Raw genomic sequence first — 25871 nt, 5'->3', positions numbered from 1 at the left:
AAGGCAGACCCATGGAGCTCTCTTTGGCTTTGCTATGGAAGAGACTTTGAGCCTGAATGCCTTTGGAAAATTCCACCTACAAGTAATGTTCTGGATAATTTCTTGACAAAAGTATCTCCCATCACCCTCCAAATGTATGTAGGATATTTCCTAGCCCCATTGATGACACAGTTGACTAGATGACAGCTTTGACTAACGGGCATTACAGATACGACAGAGAGTAAGACACATAAGTGAGAAATCAATATTGATACCTTTCACCAAGTTGTAGTGGTTATTTCCTACACAGTATTATTGTGGCAAGGACTAAGTAAAACAGGGAATAAGCCTAAAGTTTGCCTGTGATAGCTTTTTGAACTAAAGTATATTGGAGGATTTGATGGAAATACTGCTTGAATTTTTTCTATAACTCAGTGCCCGGCTATATTTTATTTTAGTGCTGAGTTATATAGTGTTACATGTGATACGGCATAATATATAAAAATGAAACACTAAAATTAACCACTTAATTTCAGATGATTTATTATAAATCATATCTAAGTACTCTAAAGAATATACTAAATTTAATTGCTTATATAATATAGCACATATTTATATATACTATAGAAGTATATAAAATTATTTATTATATATTAAGATATATTATATATATATATACACACATAGATATATATTGATCTAATTCAGTTTGAAGGGATGAAAAAACCTAAGGTATTATTATACAGCAAAACATACCAAAAACATTAAGGTGATATTTTTGCAGGCATTATATTATTCATTTTACAGGCATACAATATTAGAGATTTTAAACATACAAATATTAATGCTACAGAAATTTTCTACTCAGCAAAGAGAAATGACACTATGACATCTGCCTCAGCTTAAAACAAGATATGCCACATTTTTGTACAGAGAATTGAATGATTGTTTTAGTTTTTATTCATTCAACAACAATAATATATCTTGCATTTTTTATTGAGTGCCTACTATGTTCTAGGCTCTAGTCCAGGACACATCATTGAACAAAACAAGACTGTTTCCTCATGAACTATACTTTTCAGGGAGGAGAAAAAGACAATAGCAAATAAAAAAGTAAATATATACTATGTCAGATGGAAATTGTTGGTACAGAGGACAATGAAGTTGGCTAAGAAAGGAGTCGTATGGTAAGAGAATTGTAATATTATTTTATATAGAGGGACAGGGAAGTCCTCTTCAGTATGGTGGAGTTGGAGCACAAACTGGAGACAATGTGGATGCCAGCAAGAAATGAAGATATCTGAAGGTTGCATATTTTAGATTGAGGAAGTACCAAGTATAGAAAACCTAGCAAGGGACATTCTTGGTGTGTGTTCCATGAATATCAGGTAGTTCAGTGTGGCCAGAGAAGATTGGGCAAGAAAGACAGTTGAACAGAAACATGGTCAGAGAGAAAGCAGGAGAGTCAGATTGTTTAGGGTTTTGTGGACCCTATGAATTTGAAATGAATTTGACTTGTATTCTGAATGAAAAGGGAATGTGGTTGTGTAGAAGCAAGAATGAGGATTTGACTTATTTTAATAGAAACAATATGGCTATACAATGGAATATTACGCAGCCATCAGAAAGGATGAATTCCCAACTTTTGTATCAACATGGACAGGACTGGAGGAGATTATGCTGAGTGAAATAAGTCAAGCAGAGAAAGTCAATTATCATATGGTTTCACTTACTTGTGGAGCATAAGGAATAACATGGAGGATATTAGGATATGGAAAGGAAAGTGAATTGGGGTAAATCGGAGGGGGAGATGAAACATGAGAGACTGTGGACTCTGAGAAACAAACTGAGGGTTTGGGGGGGCAGAGGGGGTTCGGTGAGCCTGGTGGTAGGTATTAAGGAGGGCACATGTTGCATGGAGCACTGGGGGTGGTGCATATACAGTGAATCTTGGAACACTGAAAAAATAAAATTAAATTAAGAAAAAATTAAATTAAATTTAAAAAATAGATCCAGAAAAAAAAAGAAAGAAAGAAAGAAAAGAAAAAGGAACACTATGGCTGCTACCTTGAGAATAGCCAGTATAGAGAGCAAGGACAGAAGCAGGGGGACCAGTTAGGAAACTTCCAATATTTCAAGTGAGAGGCAATGCTGGCTTGCACCAGCATGATAGTTATGAGGTGGTAAGGAGTGATAAGATGCATTTTAAAGGCAGACTCTACAAGATTACAGTCTCTCACGACTTAGAAATGTTTTGTAATGACATTGATGAAATGGCAATAGTAACTGTTCATCAAATGCACAGATAAGCTTCGCAGGATGAAAGCAATAAATAGTGAGAAATCTAGTGATTTTGACGTAAGAGGCAGTAAATAAGATTAAGATTATAAGGAGGGTATCAGCTGCATTTTACGCATATATATATTTCTGAGCAGAAGAGGAAAGAGCCTAAACATTTTCTCTAATAATTTATTTATGTGCTACTCTTGCTGACATGGAATTTCTTATTTGTCTGTCAGACTTTCCCTTTCCTGACACACCCTTCAGTTGTCAAATTACTTTTGCTGTTAGGCAGAGTTTTCTCATACCACGTTTTATTTAATCATTTTAGGAAGAATGACATTTTTTCCCTTGTTAAACATTCTTAGTTTCAAATACACCTATACTATTGTTTCTGAAAATTACAGTTTTTCTGCCATGCCTCCTCCCACATCTTTTTATTTCTCTAAGATATATTATTTGTAGGTAAATGTCTCTCCTACTTATGTCTTCTTATTCTTTGGCTCTTAGTTACTACTTACTGTGTTTGCTCTGATTTAGCTTTCTTTCTCCATAAATAGAAGTATCTAAAACTGTTTTTCAGATGGGAAGAAAAATTACCTCTCGATTCTACAACTAGTATCACTTCCTGTTATATTGTTTTTCTCCTTGTTCATAAGTTCAGAGAAAGTCGATGGATAAAGCACATCTGTTTCACAGTCATGACCTCTGTTGCTCTAGTCTTTGGACCATATAGAAATTCTGTAACATTACAAACTCCAGGATGCAGGTCTGAGCCCACAGCTGATTGCCACCTCAAAATAAATGGAGAAGTAGAAGTGGTTCAGCTTAACGTTCATTTTCTTACTAGGAAATCTGTGCATATAAGTCTTAAAAAATGTCAATTACTTAACACATTTCCTATAGTCTTACTAGACTTCTAACATTTACCTTCATGCGTTTGAGGGCAGTGGGCAAAAAGAAAAGGTAGTTTACAACTATATTTCTATATTCAATTTTTTTTTCTTAATTTCCCTTTTTTTTCTAGCTACTCAAAGCCTTTCTTTTCTCTTCCTCCAAGACAGTGTGTTTGGAAAGTAATTCTTTGGAATATATTAGCAATATGAATTATTCATTTTTCAAAATTAAATAATTTTCATAACAGAATTTTAATCAACTTTTTAAATGTGCTATTTTAAGATTATTGAAGGCCACAGAAACAAGAAGAAATAATAAACCATTTAGTCAACTAAGAAATCGGATTCAGTGATTATTCGGCATAGGGCAGAAGTCATACCAGCCCAAGGTTCCCTGGTGCCCTTGGGTTTACTAGTAGGTCCTTGGAGGAACCTGGCCCTGAAGTCAGAGGAAAACTTGATCTGGTGAGAATTAGCCTGAGGAAAAATTCCACAAGTATTTTCCCATCTATTACTGAGTACATCTTTATTGGTATCATTTTTTACATTGATTGACTGCAAAAAAAATCTTAAATTTATATGTCTAGTTTATTTGTATTCTGACAGATCAATTCTAATCTTTGAAAATGTACCATGACTTAAAACATAACAATAAACATAATAGAAGCTTAAATAACATATCTTGACTGATTAATATAGCTAGGAGGATTTCCCCATGAGAAAAAGATTCTCAAGAATATTTTCATGTTTTATAAGCAATCTAAAGAGAAATCTGAACTCTTCTAATCTTTATTTGGAGGGATTCCTTAAAAATAATTTTTATATCAGGAAATTCATAGTCACTTCAACATGAAAAGAATGCATGCAAACATTTAGAGATTCAGAAAGTTTGTTCTGATGCACAACGTGTGTTGCAAGACCGTATGCATTGAGAATAGAGATGCCTTTGGAGAGTCCCAGCTTCAAAATCCTTGCAAACTTGTCCACTGTATCCAAATCAATCACATTCAGCTATAATTTCAGCATGACTGACAACAGAGAAGAGATCAAATCATGAATAAAGTCTAAAGAAAGAAAGTTTGGTGAACAGCTAGGAAAACAGTGAACCATTTAATTCTTATTGATACAGCTGGTGGCCCAATAAATCTCAGACAGACATATTTTACCGTGGATGCATCACTGAAATGAGCATTGCTGATTCTAAGGGGACAGCTACTTCAAGCTGTAATCTCACTACTGCTGACCCTTGCCAAAAGCATGATATGAATGAATTCTGCCTAAGTACCAGCAAACTCCTCATTACATATATAACCCTTTATCTCCCTACTGTCCTTTTATGTGCTTTATCATGAGTCACAGATAACCCAACCATCTATCCTTCAGTGGCCTCTAACAGATGTACACTCATAATCAAGATGATATCACGTCATTCACACCACAATGTAAATGACTAATGAAAGCATATTTAACCTCCCTTAAAAGGTTAAATATTATCATAACATTAAACCATGAGTTTAGGAAAAGAATCCTTTATGTTGTAGTTTTAAAGCAATGCATAGATTTTTCTTTAAGTGTTTAGGGGACAATGCAAAGGCCTTCACCAATGCCCCTAAAATCAGACTTAATATGCGGTTATATGTCTTAGCTCTGGAATTTTTCACAAAATATTTTGTCTTTTATGCACCTGTGCAAACATAAGGGAATCAGAGATCACAGCTTAGTACACTAAGATGGATATTGAGCCTTTAATAAAACCACTGAAGTCAATTTCATGTGAAATTCATGTGAATTTAATGTGAAATTCCACTTTTCATTGTCTTTCATGTGAAAGAAAATGATATCATCATAAGCTTAACTGAATCGATACATTGATCTTTTATATGCTCTAACACATAAAGAATGTCCACAACTGCATATCTTTCTAGAAAGAACACCTTTGTGTTCCATACACTTTTGATGTTCTATCACATTATTGAATCCAAGCCTCTTACTTTTTGGTCATTGAGAAATTAGACAAGGTCTCCTACAAATGTCTTTCAGAGAAGATTTTGTTAACTGTAGTTAAAAAGCAGGGTATGCATGGAATTCTGGGAAAGTAAAAATTTATACTGGTACAGCTTTTAATTAAATTAATGACATGCTTATTATACCAACACAGAAAACTATAAAGTACTCATGAAAGAAATTGAGGAAGACACAAAGAAACGGAAAAATGTTCCATGCTCCTGGATTGGAAGAATAAATATTGTGAAAATGTCTATGCTACCTAAAGCAATCTACACATTTAATGCAATTCCGATCAAAGTACCATCCATTTTTTACAAAGAAATGGAACAAATAACCCTAAAATTTATATGGAACCAGAAAAGACCTCGAATAGCCAAAGGAATATTGAAAAAGAAAGCCAAAGTTGGTGGCATCACAATTCCGGACTTCAAGCTCTATTACAAAGCTGTCATCATCAAGACAGCATGGTACTGGCACAAAAACAGACACATAGATCAATGGAACAGAATAGAGAGCCCAGAAATAGACCCTCAACTCTATGGTCAACTCATCTTCGACAAAGCAGGAAAGAATGTCCAATGGAAAAAAGACAGCCTCTTCAATAAATGGTGTTGGGAAAATTGGACAGCCACATGCAGAAAAATGAAATTGGATCATTTCCTTACACCACACACGAAAATAGACTCAAAATGGATGAAGGATCTCAATGTGAGAAAGGAATCCATCAAAATCCTTGAGGAGAACACAGGCAGCAACCTCTTTGACCTCAGCCGCAGCAACATCTTCCTAGGAACATCACCAAGGCAAGGGAAGCAAGGGCAAAAATGAACTATTGGGATTTTATCAAGATCAAAAGCTTTTGCACAGCAAAGGAAACAGTTAACAAAACCAAAAGACAACTGACAGAATGGGAGAAGATATTTGCAAATGACATATCGGATAAAGGGCTAGTGTCCAGAATCTATAAAGAACTTAGCAAACTCAACACCCAAAGAACAAATAATCCAATCAAGAAATGGGCAGAAGACATGAACAGACATTTCTGCAAAGAAGACATCCAGATGGCCAACAGACACATGAAAAAGTGCTCTATATCACTCGGCATCAGGGAAATACAAATCAAAACCACAATGAGATACCACCTCACACCAGTCAGAATGGCTAAAATTAACAAGTCAGGAAATGACAGATGCTGGCGAGGATGCGGAGAAAGGGGAACCCTCCTACACTGTTGGTGGGAATGCAAGCTGGTGCAACCACTCTGGAAAACAGCATGGAGGTTCCTCAAAATGTTGAAAATAGAACTACCCTATGACCCAGCAATTGCACTGCTGGGTATTTACCCTAAAGATACAAACGTAGTGATCCGAAGGGGCACGTGGACCCGAATGTTTATAGCAGCAATGTCTACAATAGCCAAACTATGGAAAGAACCTAGATGTCCATCAACAGACGAATGGATAAAGAAGAAGTGGTATATATACACAATGGAATACTATGCAGCCATCAAAAGAAATGAAATCTTGCCATTTGCGACGACGTGGATGGAACTAGAGGGTATCATGCTTAGCGAAATAAGTCAATCGGAGAAAGGCAACTATCATATGATCTCCCTGATATGAGGGAGAGGAGATGCAACATGGGGGGTTAAGGGGGTAGGAGAAGAGTAAATGAAACAAGATGGGATTGGGAGGGAGACAAACTATAAGTGACTCTTAATCTCACAAAACAAACTGAGGGTTGATGGGGAGGGGGGTTGGGGGGTGTGGGTTATGGACATTGGGGAGGGTATGTGCTATGGTGAGTGCTGTGAAGTGTGTAAACCTGGCGATTCACAGACCTGTACCCCTGGGGATAAAAATATATGTTTATAAAAAAATTAAAAAAAAAATTTTGGAAAAAAAAAAAAAAAAAGACAGTATGTCCCCTCAGGCCAGCCAGAGGAAGGGTTGTTTAATGATTAAGGGCAAAAGTCAGGCCACCTGGATTCAATTCCTGGCTCCAACACTTCTGTGTGTGACCCTGGGCAAGTTATGTTGCCCCCTGTATTTTTGTTGTCTCTTCTTCTAAATAGGAATAATAATATCATGTGCTTCATAGGAGTCTATGAGGCTCAGAAAATAAGTATAAAGTCCCACCCATAAGAAGCACTGAGTATTTATTATTATTTTATTCTGTGTACTTTAATAGGATTTCATAGCCTTTATTCATCATATGTATATAGTATCATTCTTTTCAAATTTATTTATAATTATCCTGTAGTGTTTGTTGCTATTGTGGGGGAAATTGTCTTCCCCTTTCTGCGATTAGTTATTGCTGATATAGAAAAGCTCTTGATTTTTCATATTGATCTTGTCTCTATCATTTTTCTCAAATTCCTTTGATAATTCTAGATAGCTTTGCCTATATTATATTGGATTTTGGGGTGTACAATTATATCATCAGCAAAAAATAAAGATATAAAACAGAAAAAAAAAAAAGACAATGAATTTTTAAAAAATCAGTTCCTTTTCTATCCATACCTTATGATCTCATGTTCTTAAAGGGAGCATAACTGTGATATCCTGTTCACCAGTAATAATGTCTGTTTAATAATAGCTAATATTTTTATTGACTGCTAATTCAGTGCAAAGCACTAAGGTAACACTTTCCATGAAGTTTGTTTTTGTTTTTTTGTTTTTAATTCCAGTGTAGTTAATATATAGCATTATTGCGTCTGTTGACCATCTGTATGTCTTCTTTGTAAATATCTCTTCATGCTTTCTGCCCAGCTTTTGCTTGGATTATTTGGGTTTGGGTTGTTCAGCTGTATAAATTCTTTATATATTTTGGATACTGACCCTTTATCAGATGTCACTTGCAAATATCTTCTTCCTTTCAGTAGGTGGTCTTTTAGTTTGGTTGGTCATTTCCTTTGCTATTTAGAAGCTTTTTATTTAGATGTAATCCTGATAGTTTATTTTTGCTTATGTTTCCCTTGCCTTGGTAGACATATCTAGAAAGATGCTGTTATGGCCAGTATCAGAGAAATTACTGCCTGTGCTCTCTTCTAGGATTTTTATGCTTTCAGATCCCACATTAGATTCTTAATCCATTTTCAGTTTATTTTTGTGTATGGTGTAAGAGTGTTCCAGTTTCATTCTTTTGCATATAGCCATCCAATTTTCCCAACACTTTGAAGAGACTTTTTCCCAGTACATATTCTTGCCTTCTTTGTTGAAGATAAATTGACCCTATATTGTGGGTTTATTTCTGGGCCTCTATAAAGTGTTTTATGTTGTCCATACAGCAGTCCTATGAAGTAGGCACTATTTATTTTATGGATGAGAAAACTGGGGTTTAGAAGAGTTAAGTAACTCAGATAGTGAATGTTACAACCACTTTTGTTTGGGCTACAAAGAAAAGCCTTTCACTGCACTATTTTGTGACTGTGTAAATGTTTAAGGTTTTGGGGAAGCTGGAGGTACCTTACAAACTGTCTTATTTTCATCAATTTGATTTTAAAAAAAAACCTGACTAGGTAAATTATTTTTAAAAAATTTCTCTTAGCAATAACATGGAGTTTTCAGCTTTCTTTAAGATTGAATTAGTCCATAAGGCAAGGACACAATTGCTTCATGGAAAGGGTTTACTGACCTTGTGATCCACTTCCGTAAGATCTATGACAGCCTTTGAATGATTGTCATTATTCCTTACCCTAAGGTGCAACCTATCTTCAAAGAAGAAATTTTCAACTATCATCATCCTCATTTGTAACAATTGTGTATTGAGCACTTCCTATATGATGTGTTTTCTAGTAGGTACTGGAAAACTTAAATTTTTTTCAAAGATGGTTTATCTGACTGAGGCTTCTTTGGTGTAGCTCACAAGTTCTATGATTTAGACCAAGGTCAACATGCTTATTTACCACAGTGTTTTCCTACAGAGCTTCTGTAGGACAGATTTCCTCATGATTTACTTCCCTTTACTACTGCTCACTCTTTTTTATCCTTGTAACTATTTAATATGGCTCCTTTATCATTGTCCATCATTTGGGAGAGAGGGATGGTGTCAAATTTGTTTGCCTTTGGAGCTGTAGAGTTTCATTTGTACTACCTCAATTCACTAAGCCTATTGAAATAATTCTTGGATTCACTCATCTTTTTGATAATAGAACTTTGTACAAAACCAAAGCTCCCACTGGGAATGACAAGAGAGGAAGAAGGTCTTTGTGGCTATTGTCATGTAACTAAGAAAACGTGAATCTTGATTAGGCTTATTGGGTGCCAAGTGCTGAGGTTCTGTTGCTTGCACCTGCAGAGCCTGGAGTTTTGGATGAAGAACCTTTAATTATCTTCATCCTGAAATGACTGGCTAAACAATGAATGGAAATAATCCCACTGAGTAAATGAGAAGAAAACACTCCTCTTTTATGAGCATCTAATCACACAGGTGTTAAATACCCCTTCTTGACCCTTTCACTGCTGGCTTTTCCCAACATCTGTTCTTTGCTGTCCCCCACATCTGTCTAGTAACATTTCCCTAACATTTATTTATTTTAGTATGCAATTGCTTCAGCTCACAGCCACATACAATTTGGTATAAGGATAGAATTCCTAAATTTCAGTAGTGCACACAAATCAGTCTATCCCAAAGCATGCCATTGTACTTATGAATTTGAGAGGCTCAAGTAATATACCTTTTTTGCTACTTTGGTATAATTGGAAGAAGTTACATCCAAGCAAAACAAAAACTATCTTTCTGGGGGAAAAATAAAACAGTTCCAGAAACATAAACACATGGAGATGACCATCTTTACACTCCCATTCCCTGTAAAAGCAACTTACACAACTGGATCAGGGCCAAAATTCACAGATCAATGGAATATCATGGTAAAAGAAATAGGTTCTGGGAGCAATCATTCAGATTTTACCACTTGATTCTCTCTTCTAGAAAGGGTTCAATATGATTTCTTAAAACACAGGACATTTTTTTAGTAGAAAATGAGTGTTTTGTACAACTTAGATTAACATACTTGTAATTCCTTGTTATAGCTCCAGTTTGAGACTTAATCATAATTGTTGTGAGGTATATATTTCTGGCAAATAAGCAACTACTCTTTATGATGCAAATAACCATGGCCTTTTCCTAACGTAAAATTCATGAGTGCATTTTAGCTCATGAGCACATAGAAACCTGTCAGACCAAGGTTGACCGTTGACCTGACAAGTCATGAATCACATAACACAGGATGTGGACTAGACCTTAGATATCTACTAGTCCCACTGTCCAACACACCCAGATTAAATTCCTATAAATATTAGGCCCACAGGACTTCAATATAAAGCCTTCTACTATTCCATGGTCTCATTAGTTTGGAAGAAGCTTTATACTATAAAATATTCATAAGGTATACATGCCCATCACAGTCTCTCTGGGATGTGCTCTAGAAAAGAAACCTGCTTGGTATAACCAGACATTTTTGAGACCATATAACTATTTTATTTACACAAAGCAATAGGGTTCAGAATGATATAAACTTGGAATTTCACTAAAAATGTCCTGTCACTGCCAATTAACTAAAATCAGTTGACTCAGGTCCAGTGTGACCAATGATCTATTTAATTAAATTTTCTCTTAATTCTTTCCTTTTTTATGGATTGGCCAATGACTTTCTCATCATCCTCAAAATTACTACAGCAGCCTCTTAGCAGTTCTGCCTTATTTCCCCTCCTGCCTCTCTGCAGACCATGAACTACTCAGCAGCCAAAGAGTATTTATAAAAAGTTAATCAAACCATGTCATTCTGCTTAAAATCTCCAAAACTTCATCTCCTTAGAACAAAATTCAAAGGCTCTACTATGGGTTACCACACTCTACAAAAATTGAGCCCCAGCTGCCTGCCCAATCTTCTCTTCTGGATCTTCCTCTCATCTTCTCAGACCATGACGACCATTTTGCTGCTGCTTAAATCTTTTAAGCATGTTTCCACCTCAAGCATGCTCTCAACTCAAGGCCTTTCACTTTTCTGTTTTCTTTTATTGTAATAATTTACTACAGATGACCACATGATTTCTTTCCTCTCATCATTTAATTTTCTGCTCAAATACTGCCTTATCAATAAGGGGCTCCATAACTGCACCACAGAAAATAATACATCTTGGAATTCTTTTTGCTTTTACTGTGCTCAATTCCCCTCTCAGTTCATAAAACTTCCTTACTATTTATTTATTTACTTACTTACTCTTGGACATGCATATATATGCATACATACCTACACATCCCTCAAAAATGTTAGTCCTATGAGGCAAGGGATATCATTTTTTTTTTTTTTTTTCATTAACATGGTCCCTTGTCGTGGCTGGTGCGACAAATTGACCAGGAACATGAGGGTAAGAGGATGAAGAAAAGAACTCAGAAGCAGAGAGATGGGGGCGGAGGAGCACTGTTGGGACATCCTCCTCAGTGCTCCTCCTGCCCCCATCTCTCTGCTTCTCGAGTTCTTTTCTTCATCCTCTTATAAAGGAATGAAGAATAGGTAAGTGGATAAACCCACTTCTTGAACAGTCATTTTCTTTTAAGATTTTTGTTTATTTAACAGAGAGATCACAAGTAGGCAGAGAGGCAGGCAGGTAGAGAGGGAAGCAGGCTCCCTGGCGAGCAGTGAGGTAGAAGTGGGACTCGATCCCAGGACCCTGGGATCACGACCTGAGCCGAAGGCAGAGGCTTTAACCCACTGAGCTACCCAGGCACCCCTTGAAGAGTCATTTTTAAGAGTGGGAGAATAATATGAATAAGGGCTCCTTCATGTCCCTGAGAAAAATCAATAGCACCTTCAAGTTCAAGTGTATAATTTAATTTATTTTATTTTTTAAAGATTTTATTTATTTATTTGACAGAGAGATAGCAAAAGTAGGCAGAGTGGCAGAACCAGAGGGAGAGGGAGAAGCAGCCTCTCTACTGAGCAGGGAGCCTGATGCAAAGCTCCATCTCTGGACCTGGGATCATGACCTGAGCAGAAGGCAGCCGCTTAACTGACTGAGCCACCCTAGTGTCCCTCAAATGTATAATTTTAACCTCAAAATGAAATCTACATCAGATTTCCCTCTCCACATTGATTGCCCATAGCCCATAGCCCTTTAATTCTCTAACACACAAACTGTTCTTAGGACATTTTTCTTACGTACAATGTTAATTCTTGAGTCATTCTTCATCTGTGCGTCCATATGACACTTTAGGTATCTTTCCATTTTCTGTGTCCATCAGAGCAGCCTGTGAACCTCTAGACAACAGGATCATGTCCCTTTAACTTGTGTGGTAAAACACCTAGTGTTGAGCCATAAGCACAAAGAACTGCATAAAATCCTTTTAATGACAAATTAGATTTTATTTCGGTTCATTACGCATGGGTTTTCAGGCAATGTTCCGGATTTCATGGTTTTGTTTATAATGAGTCATGGACCCCTTGACAAACAAGAGAGTAATTAAACTAACCAGGTTATCAATAGAAGCTTGTGATGGATCTCCTGTTGCATATGGTTATTTCATCTTCAATAATAGTTGGATATTATAAAAGGTTATGGCCTCTTAGTGTGACAGGGAGAGAAAGAGAGATTAAAGCCTCTGAGAACAAGAGTGGAAATACAGTCCTACCTAGGCCTTGCACAAGCAAAAAAGTATCATAGTAATTGACAAATAAGTGGTGTTTTATTTATAGATATCTTTTGTATAATCTATTGCTATTTATGGGCAGATGTGAATTTTGCTTTACAAAGATAAGTAAATTTATTAAATGATTTCTTATATTGTATGCAAGAATGTGTATATATATATTTGTGTATATATATGTATATACACACATAGATATATATGTAAATAGATTTACATATTTACATATATACTACGTATATACATATAAAATGAGCATATGTATTATCTCATAACATTTTCTTCAAATATTTTTGGTAAAACTTTTTATTGTTTTTCAACAAGTTATTAGCAAGCACTTTAATAAAAATAATATTTCTTTGCAAGGTTCTTTCTAGAACTATAAATCAAATTTTTACTATTAAGAATAAAAATACAACAGAGAAATAGAGGTGCTATAATTTCAAAGTGAAGTATCACCCTTAACAGAAAATGATGAATTTCCTAGGGTATTTTTAAAAGGAAGGGCAATGTTCTGTTGTAAGGGTGTTTACAGTTTTCATATTCACTGCATATTGAAAAATCATTAAACTCTGTACTTTTTTATTGCTTTCTAAAGAAACCTAAAATATATCCAGAGTGCGCACTAACTCAGGTTATTTGTCTGAATGAATTAGTATTTGCATTTTCAAGGTTCCTGTTGTGTTCAATGGCTTTCTCATAGTGTTATTTCAAATATGTAGTATGTTAAAAAGAGTGATAGAAAAAGAAAATATTTATGAAAATAGATATGTGTATCTAGAAAATAGATATGATAGACAGATACAGTTATAACACCAAAAGCAATGTACCATCCATGGAAGAAATCACTGATAAGCTGGAGTTCATTACAATTAGAAATTTCAACTCTGTGAAACACTATTAAGAGTCTGAAAACAGAATCCACACATTGGGGAAAAGTATTTTTAAAAGGCACATCTGATAAAGGATGGTTATCCAAAATATACAAAGAAAACTCAACAACAAGAATATAAACAACCTAATTAAAAAAATGGCCCAAAGACATTAACAGAAGATATACGTCACCAAAGATATACAGATAAAAATTAAGTATATGAAAAGATGCTCCATGTCATATGTCAGCAATGAAATGCAAATCAAAACAATGGGATACCTCCACACACCTAATAGAATGACCAAAATCTGGAACACTGACAGCCCCAAATGCTGGCGAGGATGTGGACCAACGAGAGCTCTCTTACATTGCTGGCAGGAATGCAAAGTGTTTCCCATTTTGGAAAACAGTTTGGTAGTTTCTTACAAAACTAAACATGCCTTTATGGTGTGATTCAACAATTGCACTCCTTCGTATTTAACAAAGGAACTTAAAAGTTATGTATGCGAAAACTTGTGCATGGATATTTACAGTGGCTTCATGTATAATTTCCAATACATGGAAGCAACCAAGCTATTTCTTAATAAGTGGATGGGTGAATAAACTGTGGTACTTCCAGATGATGGAATATTATTCCGTGCTAAAAAGAATTGATCAAGCCATGAAAGGACATGGAGGAACCGTAAATGCCTAATAACACTAAGGGAAAAAGTCAATCTGAAAAGGTTACATGCTCCATGATTACAACTATGTAAGAGTCTGGAAAATGCAAAACTTTGGAAACAATAAAAAGATCAGCGGTTTCCAGGGGTGGAGGGGTAGTAGAGATTAAGAGGCAGAGCCGAGAAGATTTTTAGGACAGTGAAAATAATTTGTATGATATTATAATGATAGTTATATGTCATTATGCTTTCCTCTAAACCCATAGGATATACAACACCAAGAGTGAAAACTAATGTAAACTATGGGTTTTAGGTGATAAAGATGTGTCAGTGTAGGTTCAACTATAACAAATGTACTGCTGTGGTGTGGGCTATCGATAACAGAGAGGCCATGCACGTACTGGGACAAGGAGTATATGGGAGAACTCTCTACCTTCCACTCGGTTTTGTGTGAACTGAAACTACTCTAAAAAATAAAATGTATCAAAAGAAAACGACCCATGCATGCAACTCTTAATGTTTCTCTCTAAAACTCATCAACTTACTATCTTACCATTTCAGGCAATTGGTATTGTAACCTTCCAGTGAAGCCAGATGAAGTCACCCTGGACTCATCTCTTCACATCTGCTAGGAAAATCCTGTTGGCTGCAACTTCACAACAGACTCAAAGCCAATTACTTTCACTACCTCTAGTGCCTCCACCCTAACCTGAGCTGGCAACATCACTTGTCTTGCTAACTGCCACAGCTTCCTCCCAAGTGCTCAGCTTCCCTCCTAGCCTCACTATTGTCTTTTCTCAACACAGCAGCCAAAATTGCCTTTGAAATAAAAGTCAGATTATATCTCTCTTCTATGGTAGTTCACCATTTCACTCAGAGTAAAACCAAGTCCTTAAAATGACCTTCACAGTCCTATCTGATCTTCCATTCTTTGGCCCCATGCATCAGTCAGAGTTCTCCAGAAAAACAGAGCCAATAATATATGTGGGTGTGTGTATATATATATATATATTTCTATATAGATATATTTCAATATGGATATACACACATATATCTATAAATCTTTAGATGTCTAGAGAGATAAATACAAACATACATATTTATACATATCTACCTACACACACATATAAACACACACAAAGAGATTATATTATGAGGACTAGCTCACGTGATTATGCAAGCTGAGAAGATCCCCAAGTTGCTGTCTGCAAGTGAAAATCCAGGGAAGTCCATGGTATAGCTCAGTCCAAGTCTGAAAGCCAATGAGAACCAGGAGAGCCAATGATATAAAACTTAGTCTGAGGGCAGAAGACCAATGTTTTACTTTAAGCAGTCAGGTGATGTGGGGGATTCTCCCTTCCTCTGCCTTTTGTTCTATTCAGGCCTTCAGTGGACTGCAGGGTGTGCACCCACATGGGAGGACCCGAGTCCACTGATCTGAATAGTATTTCCATACAGAACCAGACAAACCCAAAAGTAATGCTTAACATATACTTGGACACTGCAATGCAGTCAGGCTGACAGAAAATTAACCATCACATTCCATCTCCTGATCATCTCCCTTCTTTCTCTTGCTTCAGCCACATGGTTATCTTTGGTATTTTTCAAGCAAACCAGGCTTGCCTCAGCCTTAGGGCCTTACTACAAGTCTTACTTACTCACTACTTACTTACTTACTACTTACTACATAAAGACTTACTACTAGTCTTCATGCAAATCTCACTTTCTCAATGAATCTTCCTCAGATCACCCTACACACAATTGCCATCTATTCCTTGCTCATATTTCTCTTATCTTGCCCTAATTTTTTTTTATCATCTCTCTTGTCACCTTCTAACGTTTATTTAAATTGCTTATTTATTTTATGTACTGCTTATAGTCTGTCTCCACATCCCTCCCTCCTCCTAGAACATAAGCTTCATCACATTAGGAAGTTGGACTGCTTTGTGCCTTGAGAAATGTCCAGCATATACTGATCACTCAACAACTAATTGATGAGTAAAGGAGTGGCTATGCTACAAGTTTTTTAAGCATCATTTTGTGTGCTTTGATCTCTGAACATGCAAAGATGGACGAGATACTCACCCTGCGTTCAGACAGCTAACAAGCAAGCCTGGCATACCCATAAATAATTATAATACAAGATAGAAAGTATATGGTATGAGAGAGATTTAGATAAACTATTCAGAGAAGCGAAAGCTATCTTCAACCAGAGCAACAGGAAAGAGTATAAAGACACCTAATCAAGCCTGCATCTGTGGAAATGGAAAAGAATAGCATTTTAGGTAGAAGAAACAACCAAAAAAAAAGAAAAAATCACTGATGTGTTAAAGTACAGGGAAAGACAGAAGAAAACACAGACTAATAAGTCAGTATGCCAGTATTAAACCCAAATTCTGCAGCTAAGTAGCTGTGTGACCTTAGATAAATTATTTAACCTCTCTGAGCTCCAGTGTTCAATTTATGATATTGGGATAATACCATCTAGCTTTGAGTATTACCATGAGGAAATCATGAACATAAAGCACCCAGCCCAGGGACTGGCTCCCAGTGATCACTCAATAAATGAGAGCTATTATGGGAGTGTAGTTTGACTGGAGTACAGATGAAGTGTTCCCCTCAACAATGCCATTTTTCCAACAGGCAGCAAGGCCAAAACGTATTGCATTTACTCTGCACTCCTTGGGAACATTCATCTATTGTCCAACTTGAAAAATGAAGCTGAAAATGACTAGTCTTGTATTAGAAGCGTAAAACACTGAAAATGTGATGCATTGGCCTATCAGGCATACGATTGCTTTGAATATAGAAAGAATAAAAATATATGTGCCTTATATTTCTGCTGAAGATTAGTTTTACTTACCCACCAGTTTCTTTGTTTGTTTCCTTTTCAGTTGCTCCTACAATTCAGGAAATTAAATCTGGCACCGTGGCCCCAGGACGCAGTGGATTGATAAGATGCGAAGGTGCAGGTGTGCCGCCTCCGGCCTTTGAATGGTACAAAGGAGAGAAGAAGTAAGGACTTTGTGATTATTACTGTGTTTCAAGCACTTTGAGCTAATGTGTTTGTGTTTCAGATACTTACTTGAAACCATTTCTTTAACTGGCTTGAATGATTCTCAGCAGCCTCCTTGCAGGCAGGCAAACTGAAGGGGCCCACACGGGAGGGATGAGTAGCTAATAGCATTGAGAAGAAATGTCCACTTTGGTTTTATGTGATCCCAGAAATGCCTGCAAATCCTGCACTGCTGATACATTTCACTTCTTCCCCTCCTTTGTGAACCAGCACACCATTGCTCTCGCTGGCAGCCATGTTTACTTGGGAAGGAAACCAGCTTTTAAAGGACTTGGGCACAGCTTTCATGAATGCACTCCAAAAGCAATCGGAGCTGCTGCCTCTGCCTGGCTTCCTTGAGAAGTCTCAACCCTTTCACCTGCCTTACTCTCCCGCACAGCATTTTAACATTTCATTTTATAGAACATTGTGTTTTAGATATTCTATTACTAAAGGGCCTGTAGAGGAGATAAAATACATGGTTAAAGGACGAACCAAGGGGATTTTAGGGCTACTGTAACTTTAGCTCTATATGATTGTCCCCTTGAGGAGCCCCAGGAAAAGCCTTGACAAGAGCTGTTGAACAAGAGAAGACAGGACTTGACTACTTTCTCTTTACTTTCAACCAGTAGGCTCATTCAGACCTCTTCAGCTGCTCTTATCAAGCCATCAAAGAAGAGTGGGACCCCTGTGGGTTAACTGGAAGATGGAATGCAGAGGGGAGGATATTATCTATAATACATCTTTTTTTTTTCTTTGCCTCAAAACTAGGGAAGAACGTGTTCAAGAAAATGCTAGGTTGGGCCATACAAAACTGCCATTTTTAGTCAAAAAAGCTAAATATTGGCAATTCCACACTGTTCAACAGATATATCTGTGGGGTTTACTTATTTATACCATGGCTCATGACTAATGACAGCTAAATGTCTGAACTGAAAACTATAGAAATGTCATAAAAGTTTCGATATTGTCATGGTGGATGATAGTGGATGGGACCTAAGCAGGTACCTTTTTTTTACCCTTAAATTATAATCAGAAGAAGAGTTTGTAAAAGACCTTCTCCCTCTTCAACATCAGCCTTAACAATAAAGGACGTCCCCATAACTATCTCATTGATCTGAATAACTGACTCTGCTTTTATCTACAACTATTTGCAACTATTTTTATGCAACCTCTTCTGTAATTTGGGGTACTCAATTCTTAATTCTTTTTACTACTTTATGTTTTTACTAATTCTAAATCTACCTTTTTGGGGCTTCATAGAAGCCCCACTTTTTATATACTTAGATAAACTAGTCTGTGGTCACCCTTGTCCTATGGTACAATATTGTATATTAGCCAATAACCTTTCTCAGATTCTGATAATCCAGATTCAGAAGTTCAGTGTGTGATTCTCTATATGGACAATATCTAGAAGAGTGGTTTCCAATCCTCTGTAGGTTATGAAACACTTTTTTCAAATACAATCTTATGTGGAAGCCCAGTTAGTAATATCTATGAAAATAGGACTTCTTTGGTAGATGTGGGGTGAACGGAGCTTCGGTTCTACGGTCTCAGAACCTTCCTTTGCAAGGGCTCTCCAGATCCCTGGTTCTTCCACAAAGTGCATTTTAAATAATGATAAAATATTTTACATATCTCTCAAAGTCCCTTTTGAATCTATGTGAGGCCTTGCTTACAAGCTAACAGAATTATCCCCAGTAGTATGAGAGCTCCTTTGTTAAAGTCCTTTTGGTTTCCAATATTTTGTGAAATGATGTCCTGAATTTTTTTTTTTCTATTTCCCTCTCTTTTCCTTTCCTAAATTCAGCAACCATTGTCAGAAAAGGCTACAATCATCCTTAGTCGACTTTCTTGGCCTATAGCAAAAACAGCAAAGGACCCATTGGTATCCACAGTCATAGTTTCAGTGACTTTTTTCCTACTGGAGAGATGGACAATAGCTTTTATTATATTTTGAAAGGAGTTTAGAACCACTACTATAAAAGGTGGATTGATTCTTCCCAATCAATGCCCTTTCCCAGCACACACACCTAGAGAAAATCTGGGAGCTGTGAAAATCAAATGCACTCATCAAGGGCAAACATATTTTCATTTCAGAGTGGAGTATACATCTGTCATTTGTTAAGTTTATATTTGAGGAAATACTCAAATTATCAAATACCACAAGAGTATATAAAGTCCTCTCAAAATTATAGTGAAGCAAATTTAAGAATGTGCAAGAATAGGAAAAAGAAGGGTTCTGGTTGCTGAATGATGGCTGTTACACTCACTGAGTTTGTTTACCATGCTACCTTCTGGGCCCAGGCCATTCAAATATTTATCTCATTAAAATGAAAAACTATCTATGTAAAAAGCATCTGCTGTTTGACAGGCAGTATTCTAAATTGTTAACAGACATTAACCCATTTTATTTAATTTTCACAACAAACTTATTAGTTAGATACTATTATTATTGCCACCTTTTGCTTGGGGGAAAACAAAGCACAGAGTGTTTTTAAGTAACTTGCACAGGTTCATACAATTAGTGGAGGGCTGGGATTTCAACTCCAGAAGTCTTACAAATCTTCATGCAGAGTCCATGCACCTAGTGTAGGTCATGGCACTTCAGAGACTATCAAAAATAATTTGAAATGTCAGTGTTAAATGGCAAGGGTAAGGACATTGCAGGTCACTTATGAATTAGCAAAATAAAAGACTGCACATACAAACACTCACTTACGCTTTCTGAATTTACTTAGTCAAAGACACAGAAATAATGGAATCAAGGTAGACACACAGAGAAGAAACAGATACAGCACATTTCTGAGCTGTTTTCTTGACCTCAAGGTCACTAACAGAAACATGAAGCTGTCAGAGACTCTGTCAAAGTGTAGCAGAGTTTTTACAAGATCTGGAGAAGTTTTATTTCCTAGAGATATTTTTCACTTTGAGCGTACAAATATATTCAAAAATAACTTACTCTCTTCACTTCTGCTGAAGAGAATGTTTATAAAAACTCATCTCTTTTAACTTAAGATCTTCAAAGCTGGATCTTCATTCAAATAAACATAAATAAATAAAAAAAGAGGCAGTAACTGAGCATCCTTAGTCTCATCTCTGCCTATAGTTCTTCCACATCCTATAAAATCCATATCTGGGTGCTGAGAATAATCTAAAAACCTTAAAAAAAAAACCTGAAAAATAAAGCACAATTGAAAAGAAAACAAAGAAACAAATGCTTACTGAAGACAAATCACTTTCCAGGTTCTTTAAATTCTTTTATCTCTCTTCCTGTTCAGACTTCTGTGAAACACAATTTATTGTCCTCAATTTACCGATGGCAGAACTGAGACACAAGAGTCTTAACCTGTCCAAGAGCTCTCAACTTCAAAGATGCCACCAAGACACATTTTATTGTTAACCTCTCAGTCCACACTCTTTCTCTTGCATACAATGCCATTCTTAGTTATCTACTGCTAAATAACACATTAGCTTGAAACTTAGCAGCTGAAACCAGTAAGCATTTACTATCACAGTTTCTGTGGGTCAGGATGGGAGCAGCTTAGCTGGATAGTTATGGCTCAGGGTGCCTCATCAAGTTGCAGTCAAGTGTTATCTGGTGCTGGTCATCTAAAGGCTTGACTACGACTAAAGGGTCTGCTTCTAAGGTAACTCACTAAGATTTCTGGCAAGTTAGTTCTTGTTATAGGCAGAAGGCCTCACTTAATTGTCTCTTCATGGGACTGCTTGATTGCCTTCTTAACTTTTCCCAGAACTACTAATCCAAGAGAGAGCAAGGTAGAAACTATTTATGACCTAGTCCCAGAAGTTATGCTCTGTCATTCCTGTAATATCTTACTGCTTATACTATTCAAAGTGGAAGGGAAAAATGGGAACATGAATATCAAGAGTTAAGAATCATCAGATACTATCTTCAAAGATAAGCTTCTACATTATCCCCCTCATGGATGATATGGATGACAATTAAAAAAAGGAAAAAAAAGAAACTTTTTTTTTAAAATTAGAAATATTAGGGGTGCCTGTGTGGCTCAGTGGGTTAAAGCCTCTGCCTTCTGCTCAGGTCATGGTCTCAGGGTCCTGGGATAGAACCCTGCATTGGGCTCTCTGCTCAGCAGGGAGCCTGCTTCCTCCTCTCTCCCTGCCTGCCTCTCTGACTACTTGTAATTTCTGTCTATCAAATAAATAAATAAAATCTTAAAAAAAAAGAAATATTAGTCATTTTGACCTTTAGTTTATTACACTGTTTAGATAAGCACCATGAGAATGACTAAAGTTTTATACTTGTTATTAAAATATTATCCTTTGGATAAAATGGTTATTATTATTTTTTTAACACATAAGCTCTTTTAGCATACCTGGTAGGGACAGTACTCACAGACTTAATATTGCTCCACTTGCATTTTAGTATTGGGAAAATCAGAATTTGGGGTTTAATTATATAGAAAGCCAAACATTTAAACTTTTTTTTTCTTGATAATAGAAAGAAATAGACTCCTTCTATCCAGTGAAGGGAACTTTCAGAATAGGAAAAGTACTATTAAACAAGAATTATCTTTGATGACATGAAATGAAGTTAATTTATGGCTTGAGAAGAGTATATTTATTTAGGATTAAGACCAAAAACATAAAATAAATTTTAATGGATTAATGTTCAAGTAGGTATTGCAAAAACATGGGCTTTATATCATTTTGTGAGGATGGCGTCATCCTCTTGTAATGGTACCTACTTGGTAGGTAGATCATTGATGTAAAGCAGTGGTCCACAACATTTTTGAAATATATATTTCTGAGTAAAATTTAAAACTTGGGAAAAACTATCAGTGTATGAATCAGTGTATGAATCAGTATTTGAACTGATATTTTGCAAGCATTAAATGACCTGTAACAGATAAAATTTAAAAGATGAGATACAATTATAGAACAAATGGGCATTTTATTATTTTCTTTTCACACTCCCACAGATCACTTGGTACCCAATTTGGAGTACTTGCCCTCCATTTTAGAGACTCTTATAAAGTATGTTACTTTAAAATAAGGAATTTTAAGGGCAATTTTAATGACATGCGAATTTTACCCCACCTGCTGACTTTGTAATTTTATAACACATATAACTCACTGTATACTATCTTACCCACTCCTCACACAATTCTAACTAGATTTTTTAAAATTTAATTTTATTATAGAGTGAGAGAGGGAAAGAGAGAGCACAGGAATGAATGAGAGATGGAGGGGCTGAGGGAGAGAAAGAGAATCTTAAGGGGCCCCATGCTCAGTGCAGAGCCCAACATGGGGTTCAATATCATCACCCTGATATCATGACCTGAGATGAAATTAAGAGTCGGATGCTTAACTGACTGAGCCACCCAAGCGCCCCATACAAATATAACTAGATTATATCTGAGGAAAAACAAACAAACAAACAAACAAACAATATCTTATAGAAGTAAAATGACTTGTTGAAGGGAAGTACAGAAAGGGAAGTAAAATCTAATGTCAAGATAACCTTGGTAGGTAGTGGATGTATTATTTCTGGACGTGGTAGTTATGGTTTCATAGGTGCGTACTTATCCCAGACTCATTGAGTTGTATCCCAGACTCACCTTATCAAAGTGATTTTTAAAAACAAAAACAAAACCAACCGCTAATATCCTGAGTCTTGTGTCAAAATATCCCTCTTCTAGATTTTATGCAACTTTGATTATTCAGAAGAGACTAGAAATAAATTAACTCATTCTTGCTCTCCCTCTCTTTCTCTCTATCTCTATCCCCTTTTTTCTCTCTCTTTTATCTTCTCATTTGCAAGACCATTTTTATAAAGATTTTATTTATTTATTTGACAGAGAGACAATGAGAGCAGGAACTCAAGCAGGGGGAGTGGGAGAGGGAGAAGCAGGCTTCCCACTGAGCAGGGAGCCTGATGTGGGGCTCAATCCCAGGACCCTGGGATCATGGCTTGTGCAGAAGGCAGATGCTTAACAACTGAGCCACCCCAGGTGCCTCTGCAAGGCCATTCTTATAAGACTAAGCAGTTACATATTTTGATTTAGAAGGGTACTAGAAATAAGCCATTACCATCCATGTTAAAAATAATTTTCCTTGCTGACCTGAGAATTTACATGTTCATTCAACAAATATACCTTGGGCATTTAACTGTGACATAATTGATCAAGATTGAAAACAAATTAAGTTGCTTTACTGAAGACACTTTTGTTTCTAATGTAATTTCACTATCTATCTATAATTTTATTTGATATTTCACTTTTCTTATACCCTAAGTCTTGTCCATATAGTTTTATTATCCCTGGATAACTTTATCATCCCAGGCCAGGGAAGAGGTAAAGGATAAACATATGAAATAAGCGAGAGTATTTCAACTACTGGGAAGTGGAAAACACATGTCCATGTAAGACAAACATGCAAACTATTATATTTGAAACTCTGGGACATTCAAACAAAATTAAAAGTAGGCTAGTCCTGTTTCCATTTCCTGACTTAGAGCTTATAGTTTGTCATAAAAATCACCAAAATGAAATAAGGACCATGTAAGAGGACCCTAAGGGAGCCCTAAATCAAGTCCTTGAAAGTGCACAGCAGGGGTCCATTCCACTCAAATCAGAGCATTAACAAATGCTTCAGGGAAAAGGTAGCTTTTATGCTTGATATCAATGAACAGTATTTCCAAACATTGCAAGGAGTCAAGAAAAATCATAAGCAAGGAAAGAGCATGGTCAAGTAATGTAAGCATTGTGTGAGAGGGTTTCTTTTTATGTCTCGAGGTACAGGATGTGAAATCAGGTGTAATAGGAGATAGGGTTAGAAATGCATGTTAGGGCAAGACTTGGAGCATTTTAAATGACAGGATAATACATTTAGACTTGATTCCATAGGATGTGGGAAGCCACTAAAGGACTTTTCAAGGGTAGTAGAAATATCCATTCTTGTCTTCACAAAATGTTTCTCAGACCATTTAGGATGGGAAAGATACAAAATATGGGTAAACTAGGGTATAAGTTGTACAATTAAAAAGCAAGAGAGGGGGTGCTCCTGAGTGGTATAGTCGGTTAAGCATCCGACTCTTGGTTTCAGCTCAGATCCTGATCTCAGGGTCGGGAGATCCAGCTATGTGTCAGGCTCTGAACGCTCAGTGCTCAGTCTACTTCAGATTCTCTCTCCCTCTCCCTCTGCCCTTTCCACTCGCACACTCTCTCTCCATCTCTCAAATAAACGAATGAGTCTTTTTTAAAAAGCAAGAGAGGGAAAAGTTAGTATTTATACATTTCAGTGATTGATTAGATACAAGGAAAGGACCACTTGAAGATAATTTTTTAAGTTTTCTAGATCAGTAGTAAGGTGAATGGTGAAGTCATTAACTGAAGCTGGGAACAGAGGAAAAGAGATTTGGGAGAGATTATACCAAGTTTGGTTTAGAACATACTGAAATCGAGGTGTTGATACTACAGACACAGTCCATCAATAGACAGCTAGGTTTTGGTTGTGTTCTTAAAATTCATAGCAGTATTTCCAAAATAAATATCTGATTTTATCACTGTATACTTAAATCCTTTCAAGCATTCTTGAATGTTCCTATACGAATGTCCTAACATCACAGTGTGGCATGGGAGGCCTTCATGTTCCTGCCTCTGTTTACCTGTCTGGTTATCTTGCCATCCTACCACCCCACAATAGGGTTGTAACTGTCCTAAAATATTCAGTTTACAAACTGTGGCATGATCTCTATCTTTAAGGCCTTTTCATGTGTTGGCCGTTTTGCTTATAAGCCCCTTCCACACACACACAACCATCCTGCTACCTTTCGCTGGCTGCCTTCTACTAGTCCTTTAGTCTCAATTCACATGTGACCTTCTCTCAGAAAACTACCCAGACCCCTTTTTACTTGGAAGGGCGTCTCTCCAAATGTACTCCCATTGTTCTTACCTCTATCAGAGCACTTTTTAGATGATACTCAGCTTGTTTACTGGTCCCTCTCCTAATCTATAATCTCCCTGAGAGTGAGGGTTTTGCCCTCTTTGCCATTGTGTTCCCGGCGTCTAACGTGGTGTTTGAAATACACTCTGTTGCAAGAGTGAGTTGTGACCTTCTAATCCTGAAGAAACAGAGCCATTCTTATTTTCATACATTTTCACATCGAGAAGAGAATATTAGTACAAAATCATCCATCACCTTAGATTGCAGGACGTGGTTAACCCAGTATGTGATTGCAGAAAAGAGGCTGGTTTCTGTTGCTCAGTTCTGACTTTTCGGGATTTCTTTTTTGTGAATGTGATCTCTGCAAAACAGTTGTGTTGGTTTATTGTGGGATGAAATTTGACTTTAAAATCATGGGCACATTGATATTAGAAAAGCCGTTCAAGCAGAGGGGAAAAAAATCCAGTCTTAGGCCAGGTTGTCAGGGATACGAGACTCACTGCAGTCAGGGGAGGATTGACACCTGCACTATAGCCTCTGTT

At 36.6% G+C, this 25871-nt stretch overlaps 1 protein-coding gene across 1 annotated transcript in view; it reads left to right on the top strand.

The window, feature by feature from the left end:
- LOC111142964 (neuronal growth regulator 1) overlaps nucleotides 1-25871 on the top strand; it is an 886535-nt gene that overhangs the window by 674892 nt on the left and 185772 nt on the right. Inside the window, exon 5 of the mRNA XM_022496319.1 lies at nucleotides 17240-17360. Coding sequence (XP_022352027.1) covers nucleotides 17240-17360 — 121 coding nt within the window. The remainder of the gene's footprint in view (nucleotides 1-17239; nucleotides 17361-25871) is intronic.

The sequence above is a fragment of the Enhydra lutris genome, unplaced genomic scaffold, assembly GCF_002288905.1.
Source record: "Enhydra lutris kenyoni isolate GAN:26980312 unplaced genomic scaffold, ASM228890v2 scaffoldscaffold9, whole genome shotgun sequence".
In the NCBI taxonomy this organism is placed as follows: Eukaryota; Metazoa; Chordata; class Mammalia; order Carnivora; family Mustelidae; genus Enhydra; species Enhydra lutris.
The sequence above is the reverse complement of the archived record's forward strand: the minus strand, read 5'-3'. Positions and strand labels throughout refer to the sequence as shown.